The 18,008-nt window shown below is 48.0% G+C and overlaps 1 protein-coding gene across 1 annotated transcript in view; it reads right to left on the bottom strand.

Annotated features, from left to right (window-relative positions):
- Positions 1–18,008, bottom strand: part of KSR1 (kinase suppressor of ras 1) — a 50,458-nt gene that overhangs the window by 5,763 nt on the left and 26,687 nt on the right. The window contains exons 2-17 of the mRNA XM_069033038.1: positions 17,492–17,632; positions 8,727–8,874; positions 7,366–7,795; positions 7,149–7,153; positions 6,009–6,069; positions 5,764–5,847; positions 5,123–5,184; positions 4,908–5,014; positions 4,448–4,616; positions 3,172–3,216; positions 2,577–2,631; positions 1,865–1,910; positions 1,375–1,754; positions 1,190–1,286; positions 810–943; positions 272–403 (exon numbers count right to left, since the gene is read on the bottom strand). Coding sequence (XP_068889139.1) covers positions 272–403; positions 810–943; positions 1,190–1,286; positions 1,375–1,754; positions 1,865–1,910; positions 2,577–2,631; positions 3,172–3,216; positions 4,448–4,616; positions 4,908–5,014; positions 5,123–5,184; positions 5,764–5,847; positions 6,009–6,069; positions 7,149–7,153; positions 7,366–7,795; positions 8,727–8,874; positions 17,492–17,632 — 2,096 coding nt within the window. The remainder of the gene's footprint in view (positions 1–271; positions 404–809; positions 944–1,189; positions 1,287–1,374; positions 1,755–1,864; positions 1,911–2,576; positions 2,632–3,171; positions 3,217–4,447; positions 4,617–4,907; positions 5,015–5,122; positions 5,185–5,763; positions 5,848–6,008; positions 6,070–7,148; positions 7,154–7,365; positions 7,796–8,726; positions 8,875–17,491; positions 17,633–18,008) is intronic.

Below are 18,008 nucleotides of genomic sequence, written 5' to 3'. Positions count from 1 at the left end.
CAATGCCAACACACACGTCAGGCCTCTGCCTGCTCCAGAGAGAGAAAATACCCAGCGCTGGCACTGTTCCAGCTGCTTCAGCTGAGCTCTGGGAGGTGCCTAAGCCTTACAGCAAACCCCTTCCACCCGTGACTTTGGGAGTAGGTGAGGAAAACGTGTCCCAGCTGGAATGCTGAGTCTGAGAGAAGGAGAGCACTGACTGGAAGGCTCAGGCCTGTAGCCAGTCTCACTTAGCAAGCTCCCATGGTGCTCCTGGGTGTTCCTTCCTTACCCAAAAGCATAGATATCTGCAGCTTTGGAGAAAGGCAGCTTGTCTTCATCTTTCCCTGGGGCCATCTCACGGACAATCTCAGGGGCCAGGTAGCACAACCAGTCATGAGGCAGCTTCAGTTCATTCTCCCTCCTGAGTCCAAAAGAAAGAAGCAGGACTAAAACATTGGTGTGGAGGCCATATCTGTGCTGCACCTGACGCTTTGACTTAATATTTACTCCAATGTTTTTGCTGATGATTCGTTTCTGATTTTCTTGCCATGTTAACAAACAGGCATGTGTCAGACTGACTCTCACAGCTCCTTCCTGGACTTACAGTCTTGTGTATTCTGTGCTCTGAGTCTTAATCCAAACTCTCTAGCTATGCTACTGAAACTGTAGGAAGAACTCTGCTCAAAAGGAAAACAAAGCAAATGTGCACAATGCAAGCTGCCTGTGTACTAAACCAATGGACGCTCCTCATGCACTGCAGGAAATGTTTCCCTATTCGATCATTTGTCATTCTAGAGGTGGAACCAAGCACTGAAACCTCCACTTACCTTCCTTCCTGAACCACACCCGAAATTCCAAATAATCCAAAGTCGGTGATCACAACTTTCCCATTGTCATAGAAGACATTTTTGGATTTCAGATCCTTATGTACAATCCCCTTTGCGTGGAGATACCCCATGCCCTGGGAAACAGCAGAGATGGAAATGTTTTTGGGTTTTTATTATTTCCAAGCACACTCTGCTTTCTAACACATTTCCTCTCCTAACTCCAGTGTCAGGGATTAGTTGTAACTGGGGGCAGGGCCCTGTGAGACTCATACAGGAAGGTGTGGGGAGAGGCTGAGGGAGCAGCTCCCTGTCCCCTGTGCAGCCTCTGAGCTCTGGCTGAGGCCCTGCCCAGTGGCTCTCTTGGCATAACGAGCCCTTACCTTAATGATCTCCTGTGCTATCTGCCTGGTTTTGTTAATGTCCAGGGAGATCTTGGGGTCCCTCACAAAGGAGTGCAGCGTCCTTCCTTTGCAGAAGCTACAGGAAATGTTCATATATGAGAACAGTATTAGCTAGCTGTATAACACACTTCTTGTAGAACTAATAGAAAGATCTCTCTCCTTACCTGGTAATGATTGCTAAGTGAGGGGGGTTCATGCAGGCTCCCATGAACAGCACCACGTTCTCGTGCCGGGTCTGCCTGTAGTTCATCACCTCCTTCTTGAAGAGCTTGAGATGATCCTGGTTGTTGCCGTCAATCTCCAGCAGCCTGATGGCCACCTCCCCATGCCACTTGCCCTTGTAGACCTTGCCCCAGCGGCCCTGGCCGATAGGGTCCCCCAGCTGGATCTGCTCGAAGGGGATGTCCCACTCCTGCAGGTACACGCTGGTCTGGCTGGGTTTGCGGTAGATCATCCCCTGCAGGTGCGGCCGCCGGTTGGGCAAGTCCTCCACCTCATCCTCATCGTCCTCGGGCTCCGACTTACTCGCCTCTGGTTCCTCCACCTGTCCACAGCAAGGGAAAGGAAAGGTGTGCTTGGAGTCCCTCGTGGGGGCAGAGCAGCCCAGCAGCACAGGCTGCTCCAGAGACCTCCGGGGCAAACCAGCAAACCCACCTGTGCTTCCCTGGCGCCTCCGCCCGTGCCCGGCTGCTGGGCAGCGCTGCAACAGAAGCAGTGAAAACAACGTTTGAAATCATTGGGGAGTGGGTGCCTGTGCTGCCGTTGGGGAGCAGGAAGAAGCCAATACAGAACAGATCCTGACAGTTACAGAAGGTCAGAGAAAAATACAATTCCTGCTCCATGTAACAGAGAAGGTCCCTAAGCTCACTTTGGAAAATGAGGGACAAAAACTTTGAAGTGATTCTTGATAATGAAGTGGCAGGAATTGATTTGGCACTGGCATGGCTGTGTTACTACACCGTGTTCCAGGAATAAATACTCCCATTCCTGCCCCTGAAACACCTGCAGTGGAGCAGCTGGCAATGCAGGCTGGAAGCTTTTCCATGCCCTGCAATTGGGATCCTAAAAGAGCTGTTTGCTTGCAGCTCAGTGTGCCTTGCCCTTTGGGATACAAAACTCCAGCTTCTGTTTCATCTGACCCTTCACACAACCAGAACTAGACATTCGAGTTTTGAACTCCCTAGCGTGACATTTAGAGTTAAGTGTTATATTCAGCTTTATAAAACTGGGAATACCAGCATCACCCTTGCTGACTAAAGTTCTCAGGTGTTAAATCTGGTTTTGGCTCTAACACAGCACCTCTGGACTGATCTGAGGATTACCAGGTAAATGCTGTGCAACTGAAAGGATTTAAAACTCTACTTACTTAGTGTCTGCAGCAGTTTCTGGAGGCTGTGCTGTTTGTACAGGAATGGGAATTTCTGGGAAAGTAGAAACAGTTATGATACATCTTTTATACTTCAATCTCTTACACACTGCAAGTTTTAACATTGCAATAGCAACTATTTGCTTCTTATTCAGGAATTATAAACAACTATAGACAAAGAGACTTTATACTTCTATTCATTTAAAACTATGCTCATCTCTCCTATGCCTGCATGTTGGCTAAGCCCAGTCCTCTTCCATCTCCTCTATCTATCTGTAAAGTCCTTCTGGCCAGGCACAGAACCCTAAAAGTGAGTCCTTAGAGAGAAAGAACATGGGTGTGGACAGAATCCCACAGCAGGAAATGCATGTTCTACAGCTAAATATTCAAAGTTCCATCTCAGTACATAAATCACGTCACTACCTCAGATTAGGGGAGATAGGCCTGAGAACACACTGAGATGAGAGGAAGTCTGGATTGTTTTAGACAGGATTTTTAAAGCAGAATGATTTTTCTTGGGCAGCATGCAGAAGTTTACAAACAAGTTATGTTTTGGCAGTAGAGTTGGTTAGTAGAATTAAAACAATCAACTCACCTGGGAAGATAAACTGTTGTCTATGCTGAAGGTGGTAGTAGGCAGCTTTTTAATTAATTGGGGTTTTGTAAAAATAGAACAGCAAAAAAAATACCGGGGGAAAAAAAAAAAACAAAACAACACAAACAAGTTAGAGGATCATCAATGAGTGCCCCACGTGCATCAGTGAATTAGTCCCAGGTCACTGCTGGGAACAGATTAGTGGATTATCAGCCTGCTGGGTGGAATTTCAGCACATGCATTTCGGGAGGGCCCTGACAAATGACAGGTATCAAACACAAGCTGTGCTACCTCTCTCAAACAGCCTGGTGGGCAAGCAGCACACTTGGATCCCCAGTGGCAGAAGCAAAGGGAGAGCCCAGGAATGTGCAAGGCAGGCCCACATCAGGTGTGATGCGATGTGCTCTCATGTCTCAGCTTTGCAGAGGTGCCCCCACAGAAGCTGAAGCTCATGAACCATCTGCCCTTTTTATTTTTTCAGTAAATCAGAGCAGTTTGTCCCAATACAAAGTCACTGCAGCAGAATCCTTACACTAAACTGCCTCTGTTCCATTTGAGCAGGCTCAAACAGCAACTTGAGTTCACAGTTCAGAAGCTGATGCAAAATTCAGCAGTGTTGAAGGCCAGATGTAGCAGCTACTGAGCACCATGTGACTTCAGTTCTAGGTCAAAGGAATTACGTTTATTCTCACTATTTCAATCTTTGTCCTTGTCAGAGATTCTTGCTTCTCTCAGCTCTGGTAAAAGCTGCACACTGGGGCTCTCAATCCATAGGGCATGAAGGGTAAGCTCTCCTCCACCAGTCATGTGTGTCAGTGATTTAAAAATGGGTGTTGATTGTGGGTTATATTTTGGAAGGGTCCGGTAAAGTAATTCATTCCAGTTCTCATGTTTACAGCCTGCTCCAGCAAGAACCTCCCTCCTGACTGAAAGCCCCTAGTGAGCACACATTGCAGGCAGCATGCATTGTACAACACAAGGGGGAAAGGAGGAGGAAAAATAGCCTTTTTTTCAGTACTTTTCCATAAAGGAAAAAAAGAAAATAGATCAAATTATCTAAGAAACATGCCAACATTCCTCAACAATCTGTTTCCTGCAAAGATATCTCGATGATACCCTTCAAAAACTTTTAAGAAAGACCTTTCCCTTTTATCAGGTAACAAGATACACTTTCACACCTTGTTTAAAGCACAACCATGTATTCAGAAACCTACAGCTCCCTATGAATTCCTGGTCAGCCTCTTCTTGCAGAGTCTCCTGCCGGAGAGGAGTTTACCTGGGAAGTTAAACCGCCCGTCCCTCTGGCCCATGGGGGATGGGTTTGGGGGCGGCGTCGCACTGGGAGGGTTGGAAGACTGGAAAGGTGCTGGAGAAGAAGGAGTGGACGAGGTTGTAGAAGAAGGATTACTGCTGGAGTCCAGGTGATTTATTGCTGGTGGATGATCCTGCAAAGCACAGAGAGTCACTCATTAGAAAACAATAAAGAGAAAGGAGGCATTCCCCTCAGTGTCTGCTGGACAACAGAGGGAAGTTGTTCCCAGGCTTGATTGTGGAATCGCTTTTCTGAGTAAGCAGCTGGAGCTCAGCACAGCCCCTGTTTTATGGGGAGAAAATGTCACATGTCCAAGTCCTGCAAAGTGAAAGCTCAAGGTGCTGTTTTGGCTCCAACCAGCAAGATCCACCCTGTCCCCATTGCACTCCCCAGGGACTTGGGACGCATTTCAGCCACCTCATACCTTTTTAGTTAGTGCTTTGGGGAGAGTTCCAAACTGGGGTTCTGTGGGTCTGTCTACTGGATTGTTGATATCAGATGGGACAGACTCTGTTCTTCTTATTTTTGTTACTGAAAAACAGGTTGGAGAAGGGAGAAAAACAGCTTTAATGAGACTTTTTATTCTTGCCATACTATCAATTACATTGGAATGCCACGAATTTGTAGAAAATTACTTACTGGGAAGGAAGGATATTCTACAAGCAGGTGCCTCTTTAGTACATTTGTTGTGACATTTTAATCTGAAAGATAACCATTACATGTTAAATAGCAACTTGTTCTTTCCCAAAAAGAAGAAGCCTACCCTTAATTTGTAATTCTTATGCTAATCTCAGAAGGAGTTCTGGAATGCTCAGCCCCAGAGCAGCAGGCATTTGTATGGAGAATCCTAATATGTGTGTGATTAGGCTAATGAAAGCCACACACATATCTTAGTATCTGATTTATTTTTAATAGAGTTACTTTCACTGACTCTCAGCCAGCAACAGTGAAGTAGTAAAATCTCAGTGCTCTGGACTAACAAGCCTGAGAGAGATGCAAAGTTAATATCCTGGCTGTTATTTAGGGATCCAGCTCCCACTACAACATTTGCCCAGGAAGAGGTAGGAAGCCCGTGGCAGGGAAACAAATTTGGTTCATTCACGTGTCAGGCTGCCAACTTAAAGTGTGAGTTGTGCCAGAGCATCCCTTTGTCATGTCAGGACGACTGAAAAAATAATGCCACTGCTAAAAGCGCATCGCATCAAGAGACATGAGTTACTGCAGGCTGTAGTGAGTCCAGTTCCCGGCTGTTCTGAAGGAGATCATCCCCGTGTGCTCACCTGCAGTACTTACACTTCACCCCGAACATCATGCTTTTCTGGCACACTTGGCAAATCTGAGATAACCAGGACTTTGTAGAGAACCTAACAGAGAAACATCAGGGAAAAGTGAGGTTAGCTGGTGCCCAAGGGAAAATGAACATTTGTAGGTAGTTGAACTTGACAACTGAGACACCCAACCCAATTCCAAACCCCTCTCAAGAGTCCCTGCCTGGGCTGCTGGGCTCTGTCCCTGGGTTGCTCACCTGTGAGTCACAGCCAGGCCGAAGTCTCTTCGTACCGTCTGGGGCGATCCCTGGGAGAGCTCTGGTGGAGAACAAGAGGAGGGTTTAGGGAAGCATTGCTCACATGTGCTCACCACTCTGCACAGGAACTGAGCAGTCACTGCCCCAGGTCAGCACCTCCAGCCATGAGGTGTCACAGGAGCACAGCTCAGACTGGTTTGCCTCCTGTGAAGTTGCTTTTGTATTCATTTCGACAGGATTGGATAAATCATGATGTTTTACATTTAGGGATTACAGAAGTCCATCTGATCAGGTCTAAGCCATTCTTAAAGTAGAAAGTCAGACTTTACTCCTAACTGGTTTATTCCCAATTGTTTTACCACAAATACCATCACCCAGTTTTCCTGCAGTGTCAGTAGATTTCAGAATATTCTATTTCACTGAAAATTATCTCAATTTTCTAGACAGGGCCAACATGACCCAGAAGAATAAAACATGCATGTGAGCTCACTTAACTAGCTGCTAAGTGCAGAAAGGGAAATCTAGACTTCCAAATGCCAATCCAGCATGCCAGTGGTGAGAGCACATAACTTCCTGAAAACTCTCAAATACTCAGATTCTGGCATATTTCCTGAACTAAATCCACAGAAATATTGCACATCTGAGGCAAACTCCAATGTGCAAGTGTCAGCACAGCAGCAGGGCTGGCTCAGAGCCAGTCTCCTCACTTGACCATAGATGGCACCACAGTCTTTTTTATCTTTAGTCCAGTGAGCTTCTAAAGGCATCTGTCTAACTTCACTGCAGAGACACTGTGCAATGCATATCCAAAGCCACTAAATGGTCACATGTGAAATTTCCTGTACCAAGAGGCATCAGTACCAGCTATCTGGGGTCACAGATAAGCACCTACTCCCAAACCCCAGTATTCCTTTGCCTTGCTTGTGTCATCTCGGAAAATGCCAGGTGCAACAATGACCACGTGAAACCCTGCAGTTCTGTGGCAGGCCAAGCTCCTGCTCAGTTAACAGAAGCTCTGGGATAGGAGGGCCTGTGGAGAACCTCCAGAGGCTGCCCAGGGATGGCCAACAGGGAGCTGACAAGCACAGGTTCTTCTTCTCTTTCAGCAAGGCACTGCAGACACCCCCACAAGAATCTTACCGAACCTAGAAAGAAAAAAAGATACGTTTCTTTAGGCACTGATATTCCTGCGACAGGTACACACTTTGCTAGAGCAGGAGCTGCTGGCTGCAGCATGTGCTGTCAGGTTTACAGACACCTCTGGCTTTGCACAGGCTCCTGAGGTTGCCAGTATTTTCCTGCCATAGGGCAGCTTTTGCTGGGGAGAGCCCCAGCTCCAGTCTGGGAGGGAACTTACTTTATTGGAGGAACTTCGTCTATCCTGTTTCCCAGCTGAGACTCGTGGGACTTGCTCCGGGTGAGGGTCGGGAAGTTGGGCAGCAGCTGGAACACCTTGCGGCAGGGGGGAGGCGGCGTCCGCGGCGGCTTCAGGCGGTGCCGGCGCCTGGGCTGCGGCGTGGCCGGGGGTGTGACGGTGATGCTGTGCGGAGTCCTGGGCCTGCCCCCGGCCGCGGGCAGCACGAACGGCTCCAGCAGGGTCTCTGCCGAGGGACAGGGCCCGTGGCCCGGGGCCGGGGGCTCGCAGGGCGGGGCCGTGGACACGGACACGGAGCGCGGCTGCTGCTGGCTGCCCTTGGCACACGGGGACCAGGCGGGGTCCGGCTGCGAGCAGGAGCTGTCCCGGCGCTCGGGCAGGGCCGTCGGCACATCATCCTTCAGCTCCCCTCCTGTCCAACGGAGCAGCGTTAGTGACGGCCCGGCACGGAGGGCACAGAGTGCACGGAGGGCACAGAGTGCACGGAGCCCAGCGGCTGCTCCGGGCTCCCAGGCGTTCCTGGCAGGGCCGTGGCTGCCTCTTTCACCATCTCCCCTGAGCCTCAGCAGGGCCCCAGGCTGGCACAGCTCAACACAGGGCCTGATGTGAGCTTTTGAGACATACATCTGTATTTTTTAAAATGCCATTTCTTTCCAAGAGGTGAATGCCATGACTCCTGAGCAATGGCTGGTTTGATACAGTGTGGATGGGAAATATTTGACAGCTTGGGACAAGAAAGATTAGAAAAAAGGAAATATGAAACTGAGCTGTTTGCTGACTTTTTCCATTAACTAATCTTTATGATTTGCAAATGGATGAACTGTCATAACACCAACAGGAAACATCACCTTTCAGTGACAGATTGATAGCTGCTACAAAGAAAGATGTGGTGCATATGAGTACCAGTCTGCTGGGAGAGGCTCTTGTACAAACAGATTTTACAGTGCCTTTGGAAGTGCTTGGGGAAGGTTTCTCTCTGCGCTGGCAATGTTTGGGGAGGGCATCACCTACAAGGAATCTGGTTGTATTTAAGTCAAGGATGTGTACTGACCCATAGAGAATGAACTGGATCATTAGACACAACTCTGAACAGAATGGGTTAATAAGGATATAGTCTACTGAGTAGGAGAGGCTATTTCTACATGCATTTATTTATCTGACTTGATGTCAAAACCAAACCCAAGTCACTGCTCTACATACATTTGATCAGTGCCCCTTGGTGCACACCCCAGAGCCGTACCCTGACAGTGGTTACAGAATATCCCCAAGCAGTGCCTAGAAGGCAGCAGATGGGGCTGGGCTGCTGGGACACCAATTCCACAGCAGAACAAGGCAGTCCGTACCTGACTCTGTCACCTTCCGCAGGCAGCTCAGGGCCCCGTTGAGCCTGGAGCACTCCTCATCTCTGGCTCCACATCTCTTCATTGTTTCCTTCACCTTTGACTCATTCATTTCTAGTAAGGCATCCAGGGTCAGCTCCTCTGGTATTCTCTGCAGGAAAACAAGACGAGACCGTTTTTGTTACTCCATTTATGAGTGTCACCTGTTGTGTACTTCCAGCAGTGGCACTGTCTCACTGCCTGGGCTGACTCACGGTTTATTCCTTTTGGCAGTGCCCCTCTCTGGCAGGGCCAGCAGTGCCCACAGCTGCTCTCTCCCCCTGCCTGGTGTGTGAGTGTGTTCCAAACCTCCGGGACTGGTCATCCTCTGCTGTTCCACTTAGGATTAGAGGGGATCGAAATATTCTTCTCTCCTCGGGGAAAATTTTTGCAAAGCTACTAATGAAACTTAACTTTTTCATTAAAAATAGAGTCAGAAATAAAACTGGTCTAAAACCTGGAGAAGTGTCAGATAAGGATGTTTGGCTCTTCAGCAGTGAACAGCAGAAACAGTGAAGAAAATTACTTCTTTATTTGAACAGAAAAGAAATGTTTTGACAAAGATAGTGGCCTCCTCCTCAACCAGTTTTTCCTTCATCAGAGAACCAGCCTTACCCGTATCCTGCCTGGAGAGATATCTGTGCAGAACTCCTTCTACATCTTAATACACCAAAGCTCCACAGTGATAAGGTTCAGATCAGGCAGACACAAAAGATACAAGAGCCTGGAAAGCACAAAATGATCTGGTATTTCCTGACACAGAACTGAGCTGTGTCTCTCTCCTCCCCCATTCAAATGTTTCCAGTGTAAGTCTGCAGCAATTGTGGTTAATAAACAAAACCAGGATACTTAGCCCAGATACCCAGGAATTTCCCTGAAAAGTTCTGCCTAAACAAACCTCCCTAGTGCCTATTCTCACAATGAGATCACAAATTTCACAATATTTGGCCTTTATTCTAAAGTTTCAACTCCTGGAATCAAGCTATATAAAAGGTTTTGAACTTTTATTTGAAGGGGAAACTCAGAAGTGTGTCTCACTGCTCAGAGAAACAAAAAGCTTGAAATCCTCTAGTCCTTAAACCCCACTTCCAACTCTAAAGCAAACGTGAATGTGTTGAATGTCCTTTAACAATTGCATCTTTCTTAACCCAGACTCTTGCTTTCGAGAGCTGACACAGGACTTTCAGCTGTGACAGTGTTCAACAGCCCCAACCTTTGGAGCTTTGTAGGTGGCAACACAAAGAGTTTCCAAGTTTAGTAACTGTGGCATGGAGCAAAGAAAAAGAATAAATTAAGAAAGGACAGAAGTCTAAGAAACACATCCTGCATCTTCTGTCACGTGCCCTGAACTGGATGAAACACAAAACACAGCTGACTCAAGGGCAGGCCAGGAATTTAAATGAGCACTAAGCACGAACCAGCTTCATTGAACCCAGAGCAGAGCAAGGGTTCAATGAAGTTTGGGTAGATTTTCTTTTTTTTTTCTTTTTTTTTTTTCTAGAATTAATCTTTGCAGAATAACAAAAGCACAGACATCACAGCTGATGCTGGGTATTATTATTTTTCTGCACATCTGCACCACCATGATTGCAGGAATAAGACTGCCCCCAAAAGCTTGTTCCTGAATGACTTGGATAAAATGCAGAAAGAACAGAGACAGTGCAAAATCTACCTCCTGGGATTCCTGCCCTGCTATCACACTTCAAAGAACAAAACTCCCAGGGGTCCAGATGCTCAGAGCTGGACCTGGAATGGGTTTCCACAATTCCAGCACCCCAGCATGAAGGCAGCACAGTTTGTTCACACAGAGCCCCAGCCGAGCTGGGCTGGTAACACCAGAATTGCACCAAGTCTCTCTTAGAGTCAGCCCTTTCCCCAGCACCCTCTGAATTCCTCTCCCTGGCAGCTCACAGAAGCAGCTTTGTTCTGCCATGCAGGACCAGGCCCTCGGCCTCAGGGGACACCAGCATTCTAAAAGGAACAGGGGCAAACACAGATCGAGGTTTAGTGGGACATGGAGACAGCTTTTTACCCCAGCTAAGCCCAAGGGAAAGCCAATGTCTTACAAAAACATTTATCCTATTTCACTCTGTTACACAGTCTTAGAGTAAGTGGGATTACAGCGATATAATTTCGGAATTATCTTGAAACATTTCCTCACCCTCACCATTCTCCCCTAAGAAAATACCATAGACTATGTGCCCTTGTTGTAGGCAGGAGCATCATTCCAGACCCCAGCAGGAGCTCCCCAGTCCCATCACCCAGGATCCCGACTTCCCAAGCTTTTATGCACATATGTAACCAGGAACTTACCAGAGTTGTTAGTAAGTCAACTGGTAAAGTGGAAGAAACCAAGGTTTCCTTAGGAGAGCAGAGGTTCCCCACCACAGCCAGCAGCAGCTGGAACGCAGGCCTAGCTGGGGTGGGACAGGGGTAGCACTGCTGGGGATCTGGTTTCTCCAATGCCTGTTCTGTGGCAGGAACCAAGCTTCAAGCAAGATCAAGCATTCAAGCCTTCCCGGGTGCAGAGGAAACAATTTTTTAAAGATACCGAGCTCCTGAGCTCTTTGGAAGTGTCAGGGCATTCTTCCTTTGCCTCATCCCTTTTGAGGGCACAGTCTCTGCCCAGAGCTGACCTGTCTGTGATGGTCCCCATAAGGCCCAGCTCTGCACCCCCACAGACCCTCCCCAAGGGGCCTGCACCCATACACAAAGCCCAAGCTCCTCTTGTGCTCAACAGCTTAATTTTAGAAAGACAGAATAGCAAGTTGTAGGAAAGTAGAAAGTACAGAAAAGGAGATTATATTTAAACAATCCCAATGACCTTGAGCTGGGAGAGCTCAGACTTTCTGAACCTGCTGCCAGCCCCCATGACACGCGACAAAAGAAATAAGCCTTCAGAGAGGGGGAGGGAGGGGAAGTAAGAGGCTTTCTTTAAACAGCCACTCATGTGCTGCACATATGTAGTGGCTTAATATAAAACTGGTCAACCTGATCCCTGTAAGATTGGCCTGCTCTGCCTGCTGTCGCCCCCCAGGCAGTGTGACAGTGAGGAGGGTCACTAGTTCAGGGTGGCTCTCGAACAGGTTCTGCTGCTGCCCTGGCTCAGCTGCTGTGGGGGGAGAAGGGCCCCTGCTCAGGGGCACGTGGGGGGCTGCAGCCCCTCGGTGCAGCTCTGGGCCCTTGCACAGGGGTTACTCCCACTCTTCACCACTGAGGGTGAGAAATGTGAGTCCAGCTCACCTCTCATTACCTGCTTCTTCAGTGGGTGCTGAGGCTTAAAAAAAAACAGCTTTAAAAATGAAGATTAAAGGCTTGCATTAGGGCCAAGCTCAATACCACCTCCTTGGGCACACCCTGTCTTGACAAGGAGAGCTGCAAGATATTCAGACAGTGTTCTACTAATAAGGTCAGATTTAAAAAAAGAGAAAAAAAACAGAAGAAAGAATCTGCTTTCAATCTTCAGTACCTCATAACTGTCAGCAAAATCTAAAGCCTAACCATGCACTGCTCAGCAGAAGGGATGCTAAAAAGTCCAAAGCAGGAAATTATTTCTCCTTACAACAGGTAAGAGGACTTTTCCACAAAGCCCTCCTGCTTATCAGACACAGACTGCACTTCATGGTACACATCTGAAAAGTGAGTACCAACGCATCCAAGGAGCCATCCAAGGGTCAGTCTCAATTAGTCAGGGTGAAGAGTTCACAACAGTCTTTAATCTTGTCTGGTGTCCAACTTAAATCCCTGAAACATGGCAAAAATGCTGGTATCTAACACAGTGGACGGGTTATTTTTGGTAAAGATTCCACCCTGCAGATAAGCCTACATAGCTAATGCTGCTGCAGGCACTCTGCAAAATCAGCCTGACCTGCTCCTCGACCCAGTAGCCACAGCTCTTCCTGTGAAGCTGGACAGTTGTCAAGGCTCCAAATGCCTCCTCTTAAATCAATACATTCCCTTTCCAGTCATCCTCCTGTGAAGCAGCAGATGCTAGAAGAGAAAGCCCATTGCATAAGGTGCTTAAATTCCCAGTGACAGCTCTAAGCAAAGCATGTAAAGATGCTCTTAAGAACATCTTGTGCCTGCTAGTTGTTATTTTGCACGGTTTTTCTGGTGCCCAGCGATGAAGGTACTGAAAAACTGTTGTATTATTAAATTCCTGGAGATTTTACGAGCATTCTGGAAAGCCTCTCACTAGAAATTTCCAGCTTGCATTAAGCTGTGAGCATAAACAGGCCATGGTTTCACCTAACATCACCCTCTTCACTGTTCCACCTTGCAGCAGAGGGTGGAGAGGAGCTGACAGGCTCAGGGCATTCTGTCCAGCTCGCTCTTGGGGGACAGGAGAGCTGTTGTCACTACTCTTCTGTGGCAGACAGGTGTAGCAGTTGCAGATCTCTCAGGCTGACCTCAAGCCATGAAGGGTTCACAGTGCCCAAGGCTGCAAGGGGCACAGGGATCCCTTGACAGGGAAGGGGAGCCCTGGCAGTGGTAGAGACTATTTTCCAAGAGCTGTTTACACTAGGGAGGGACCTTCAGCTGGAACACAGTGAAGGAATTTTAGCTCAAGGAAACCTGCAGGACAGAGTTAATTTGCATGCACACAATTAGCACATCCAGGATCTCTGCTATCTGGCAGTCCAGCCAGAACTCCTGCTGCCAGACCCATGGAAATCCCCAACAAATAGCCACAGTCCTCATGGCCTGTTCATGCAGATAGGGTGACAGAAAAAGATGAGAGGATACAGCTGTGGAAACCTGATAGGCTTAGGCAGATCTGCCTCTTCTATCCCCCATCCAAAGGATGCACTCACAAAAATGCCTCACAACTCCTCCAACAGTGGATCTGCTACGAGCTGGAGTGCACTGTGCAAACAGAACCCTCTGCCACGGGCTCACAGCAGCAACCCCAGGCCAGTGGCTCACCCTCAACAGGGGCATTTCACAGGGGCAGCACGAGGCTCTTGGCAGACAATTCCTGCTCAAGGCCTGAGCCCTTCCTGCTCTGCTCCTGGTGGGCCCAGCACTGCCTGTGCCTTGCTCAGCTCTGCAGGTCTTTGGCATCAATGCTGACTGGGGATGGGCTTCACAGGCAGGCAGGAGGTATCACAGAAAAGGGTACACACTGGGACTCAAATCCATTCCCAAAAGGAACAGCCACAAAGCAACCCAAACCACAGCCCTGCTCCACCTGCTCCCAGGCACAGCCCTGCTCGTGGCCAGCAAACGCCGGGGCAGGATATGCCCCTCCCTGTGCATCACAGTTACCCACTCTAAAAACAGCTTTCCAAGCTTGACTGACTGGCACCCCTGCTCCACAGCCAGAGGGCTGGCCCAGACATGCTTCAGAAGATGATAAGAAGATGACTCCGTTCTTAAGTTACTTTTTAAGACAGTGACAAGTTACATGTAGGAACAAACACAATAGTTATGTTTCTGTGAAGCACATTGATAAAGGCAGAGAAAACTGCTTTCTGTGCTGAAGAAAATAAGCCAACAGAATTTTTTTTAGTCTCTTCTATTTGGCAGACATGCTCCAAGCTCAGAATCCAGTAAATAGCTCTGCAAGAGACTTCTTCCATCAGCCTAAGAATGGGGACAGTGCTCTGTTCTCATCCTACTTCCCTCCCACTCCCCTCCCAATTCCTGACTCCAACTCCCAAGGCAAGCAGGACAATCCAGATCAATGTATTTTTCCAGGACCATTTTCAGAGCAACTTTTACCCACTCAAGATGACTTCATAGCAGAAACATGCCTTCTGTCTGTAAGGTTCCTTGTCCTGTCTTTTCTAGGTCTCAGTTCAAGTACCTCTTTGCTCACTTTCAATACACCATATTTAACCACTTGTACATCATTTTTGGTATTAAACTACACATACAATCAGTCTCTAGAATTAATCAATCTCTAGAACTTATCAGTTTCTAGAACTCCTAAGAAAAAACAAGGACTCCAGCATTTCCTAGAAAAATACTTAAATAGCAAGTTACAGCACAGCATTAACCCGGCTCCAAAGCAGAGCCTGCTACCACTTTCTATAATAAAAATCTGTCTGGCAGCTGATTAGAGGAACAGTAACAAAGCCACAGAAATAGCACAGGTTGGGGTGGGGGTTCCAAGTCTCCTTACCCCTCGGAATTGTGCATTCCCAGAGAGCAAAGAGGGTCCCAGCCCAGGGGCTGGCACTGCCCACCTACCTGCAGGCCCGCGAGGTCGGCGCAGCCCAGCCCTCGCACTCGGCGCAGCGTCACCGGCTCGCTGCTGTCTGCGCTCTCGGCAGCTTTAGCTGTTGCCCAACGCCATAAACAGTGCATTGTTATTGCTATAATCTCTTCCAGAACTAAAGGATTTTACAAGCAGTCATTATTCCTGTTTTAAATATAGGTTTTTCAAAGAAATAAAGGAGCCCAACAATTATAATCACCAGAGCTTTCGAGCTTCACAATGTCTAGAGCAAGTCACTGAGCAAAAATAGTCTTCACTCAGGAGTAGAGTCAGCAGATATTCTAAATTGGAGCTGCTGCTCTATTTCTGACAGGAGAGCCTGGGAGCTTCTGTGCTTCCCTGCATGGCAGCTTTATTTGGGAGAGGACTGGGGGGAGCGAGGGGAGGGGAGACAGAGAAACAGAGCATTGTTCCTCTCACCGCGGAGCTAAAGAACTCCTGCAATTAGGCTGCTTTTCAACGGTGTTATGTCACAGATTAGCACAGTCTTGAAAATACTCCCTCCAGTAGCACTAGAAACACAAAGGGAATCAGAACCATTTAAAAAAGCAAAAACCCCATGAACTCCGGCCTTTCTCCTGATTTGTCTCTGACAAGCAGGAGGCACAGAGAGCCCTCCACTGCACCTCCCCCTGTGGCAGACCTGCTGTTCTGCTCAGCTCTCAGAGGTACCCAGGGCAGGGCTCTGTGGCAGCTCTTCTGAGACTCCACAGGTACTTGGCAACCTCTCCAACTAGCTTCAGAGCCTAGAAGGCACAAGAAGAGAGTGCAATGTGCCACACGAACACACTGGGACACTTGTGCAGTTTTCCTTCTCTCTGCACCATTTTTTGGAAGCCTTAAGAAGAAAAGCCAGCATGGCTATTTCCATTTTCCAGTGAGCTAACAGTATCTGAGGGATGGGAAGCTGTTTCCAGTGTACCTTGTACACCAGGCACAGAGCCAAGACCACTCAAGGGTCCCCATTTTTACGGCGTGACCTGCTCAGCCCTGTCTGCAAAGGCTCCCCCCCAGTCCTGCCACAGGCAGTGTGCACAAAATGGGAAAACACTCTAGACTTTGTAATAACTAACCTATTAAAGCTCCTTCTGTCAGTGATTTCCATTTTGAAAGCTTTCAGCTGAAATGCAGTTCAACATGCTGTATGAAATCTAAACAACTGCAGGAATGATCCCATGATACCTGAGACATTTCTGAAAGGTAACTCATCCCAGACAGCTCTCTGCACTGTGCCAATGTCAGTGTCAAACATCAACAGTGGCTGCATTGCTATTTTCTGAGCAGTGAAATAACAGGACCAAAAAAAAAAAAATCACTGCAAAAGCAGAGCACTTAGTTTATTATCCCAGCTATTTCCACTCCCCCCAGCTCACAGCCTGTTCCAGCATGCCTACTCAAAAATTATTTTAATGACCCACGGGGTGTTGCAGTTCTGCTGTCCAGCTAATACAAGTGTAGCTGCATGAAATGGATGCAGAACCCTTAAAAAATAACCATGCATCTGGAACCCCAGAGGAATTTCAGTGCTTTGTACACTTCTTACAGTTCTGTCCAGAGAACAGAAGGAACAGAGCTGATTTAATTGGACACTGCTTGGGAGGGGGCAGCAAGAGAGCACGAATCAAAATAATAAAGAGCTGGAAAATTCTTTCTGCCTTAGACCAAACCCGAATTTGTTCACCCCTTTTAGTGACCACACATACAGAAGGGCAGTCTCAACCCTCCCTGCTCCCTGAATTAACAGGATGTGGCACATTTGAACTGTCCACCTCCCTCCCCCCTTTTCTTCACCTCTTCCCTGCCCCCTGTTCTGTAGGCATCACAAAGGATTTATAAAAGAGCTACAAAGACATTCTTTTAGACCCAGGCAATTCCAGTAACCTTAGAAACCAATACTAGCTGGGAGCCTGGCAGTTTGGCCAGAGCAACAGGCTGCTTTTGTCCTCTCATTGTCACTGCTGCACCTTTGGCTGTGCCACCCAAAATCTCGCTGGGCTGGAAGGCAACACCAGCATCACATTCAAAATGAACAGCAGGAAATAAAAGGAATAACTTGGTCCTGAAGCCATCCTGTTTCACCAGAGACCACTTAGTTACATCAGAACCAAGCTGGAATAACTTCCATGGAAATTTGTGGAATTTTTCACCCAGGCAGATTCCTGCTGAGGTCCAAGAAAATTTTTGGTTGTTTAATGATCAAAGGAAACTGAATGAGAACATTGTGGTATGGTGTGCAGAGGCAAAAACGGAAAAAAAAAAACAGAAAAAGCCTTTTCTGCCCTGTTTAGCTGTCAGTGGACTGAGCTCTACCTGTGTGTGTGTGAGATTGCAACAATGGTCCTGTTTTGGCTAATGCTGGACACAGAACACAGTGCAGCACAGCACTGTGAATATCTAAAAGGTAGTAAGTGATTAAGTTCTGCCGTGGCTCTCAGACCCAGCAGGCAGCTGGGAAGGTACTGAAGGGACAGGAGGGTTGTGTGTGAGGGCTGTCTCCCCTCCTTACCTGCACCACCTCCTTCCTCACGTTGACGATGTCCAGCCAGTCGTTGAAGCGGGGGTAGCTGTTGAGCTCGGCCGTGCGGTCGCTCAGGGGCACGCTCAGCTTGCACTGCCGCTGCCGGTGGATGTAGTCAATCAGCTTCACCTGCAGCAGCCAGAAAGTAAACTGTGAGGTTCCTTGGGCTGTGCTGACCCTTCCCAGGCTGTGTTTGTACAAAGGGCATGCTGGTTTGTGAGCGGGGCTCTCTCATGACATAGAAGTGACATCCTTCTGTGAGCTCTCAGGGAAATCCATGCAGTGCATTTCCCTCACACTGAGCATCTTTGCTCTTCAGCATTTCAGCAGAAGGCAGGACCTTGCAGGGCCCTTCCCTGCAGGACTCTGCTTTAAACCCCCATCAACAGCAGCTCTGTGCAGAGGCTGGGTGTCACGCCAAAACATGAAAGGGATCCAAACTACATGAAACAATAATTACAGTCAGTTTGCAGGCACTGCACACGTACACACAGCCTCATCTGGG

This window comes from Aphelocoma coerulescens, chromosome 19, assembly GCF_041296385.1.
Source record: "Aphelocoma coerulescens isolate FSJ_1873_10779 chromosome 19, UR_Acoe_1.0, whole genome shotgun sequence".
Taxonomy (NCBI): Eukaryota; Metazoa; Chordata; class Aves; order Passeriformes; family Corvidae; genus Aphelocoma; species Aphelocoma coerulescens.
Note: the sequence above shows the minus strand (reverse complement) of the source record. Positions and strands in the feature narration are given on the sequence as shown.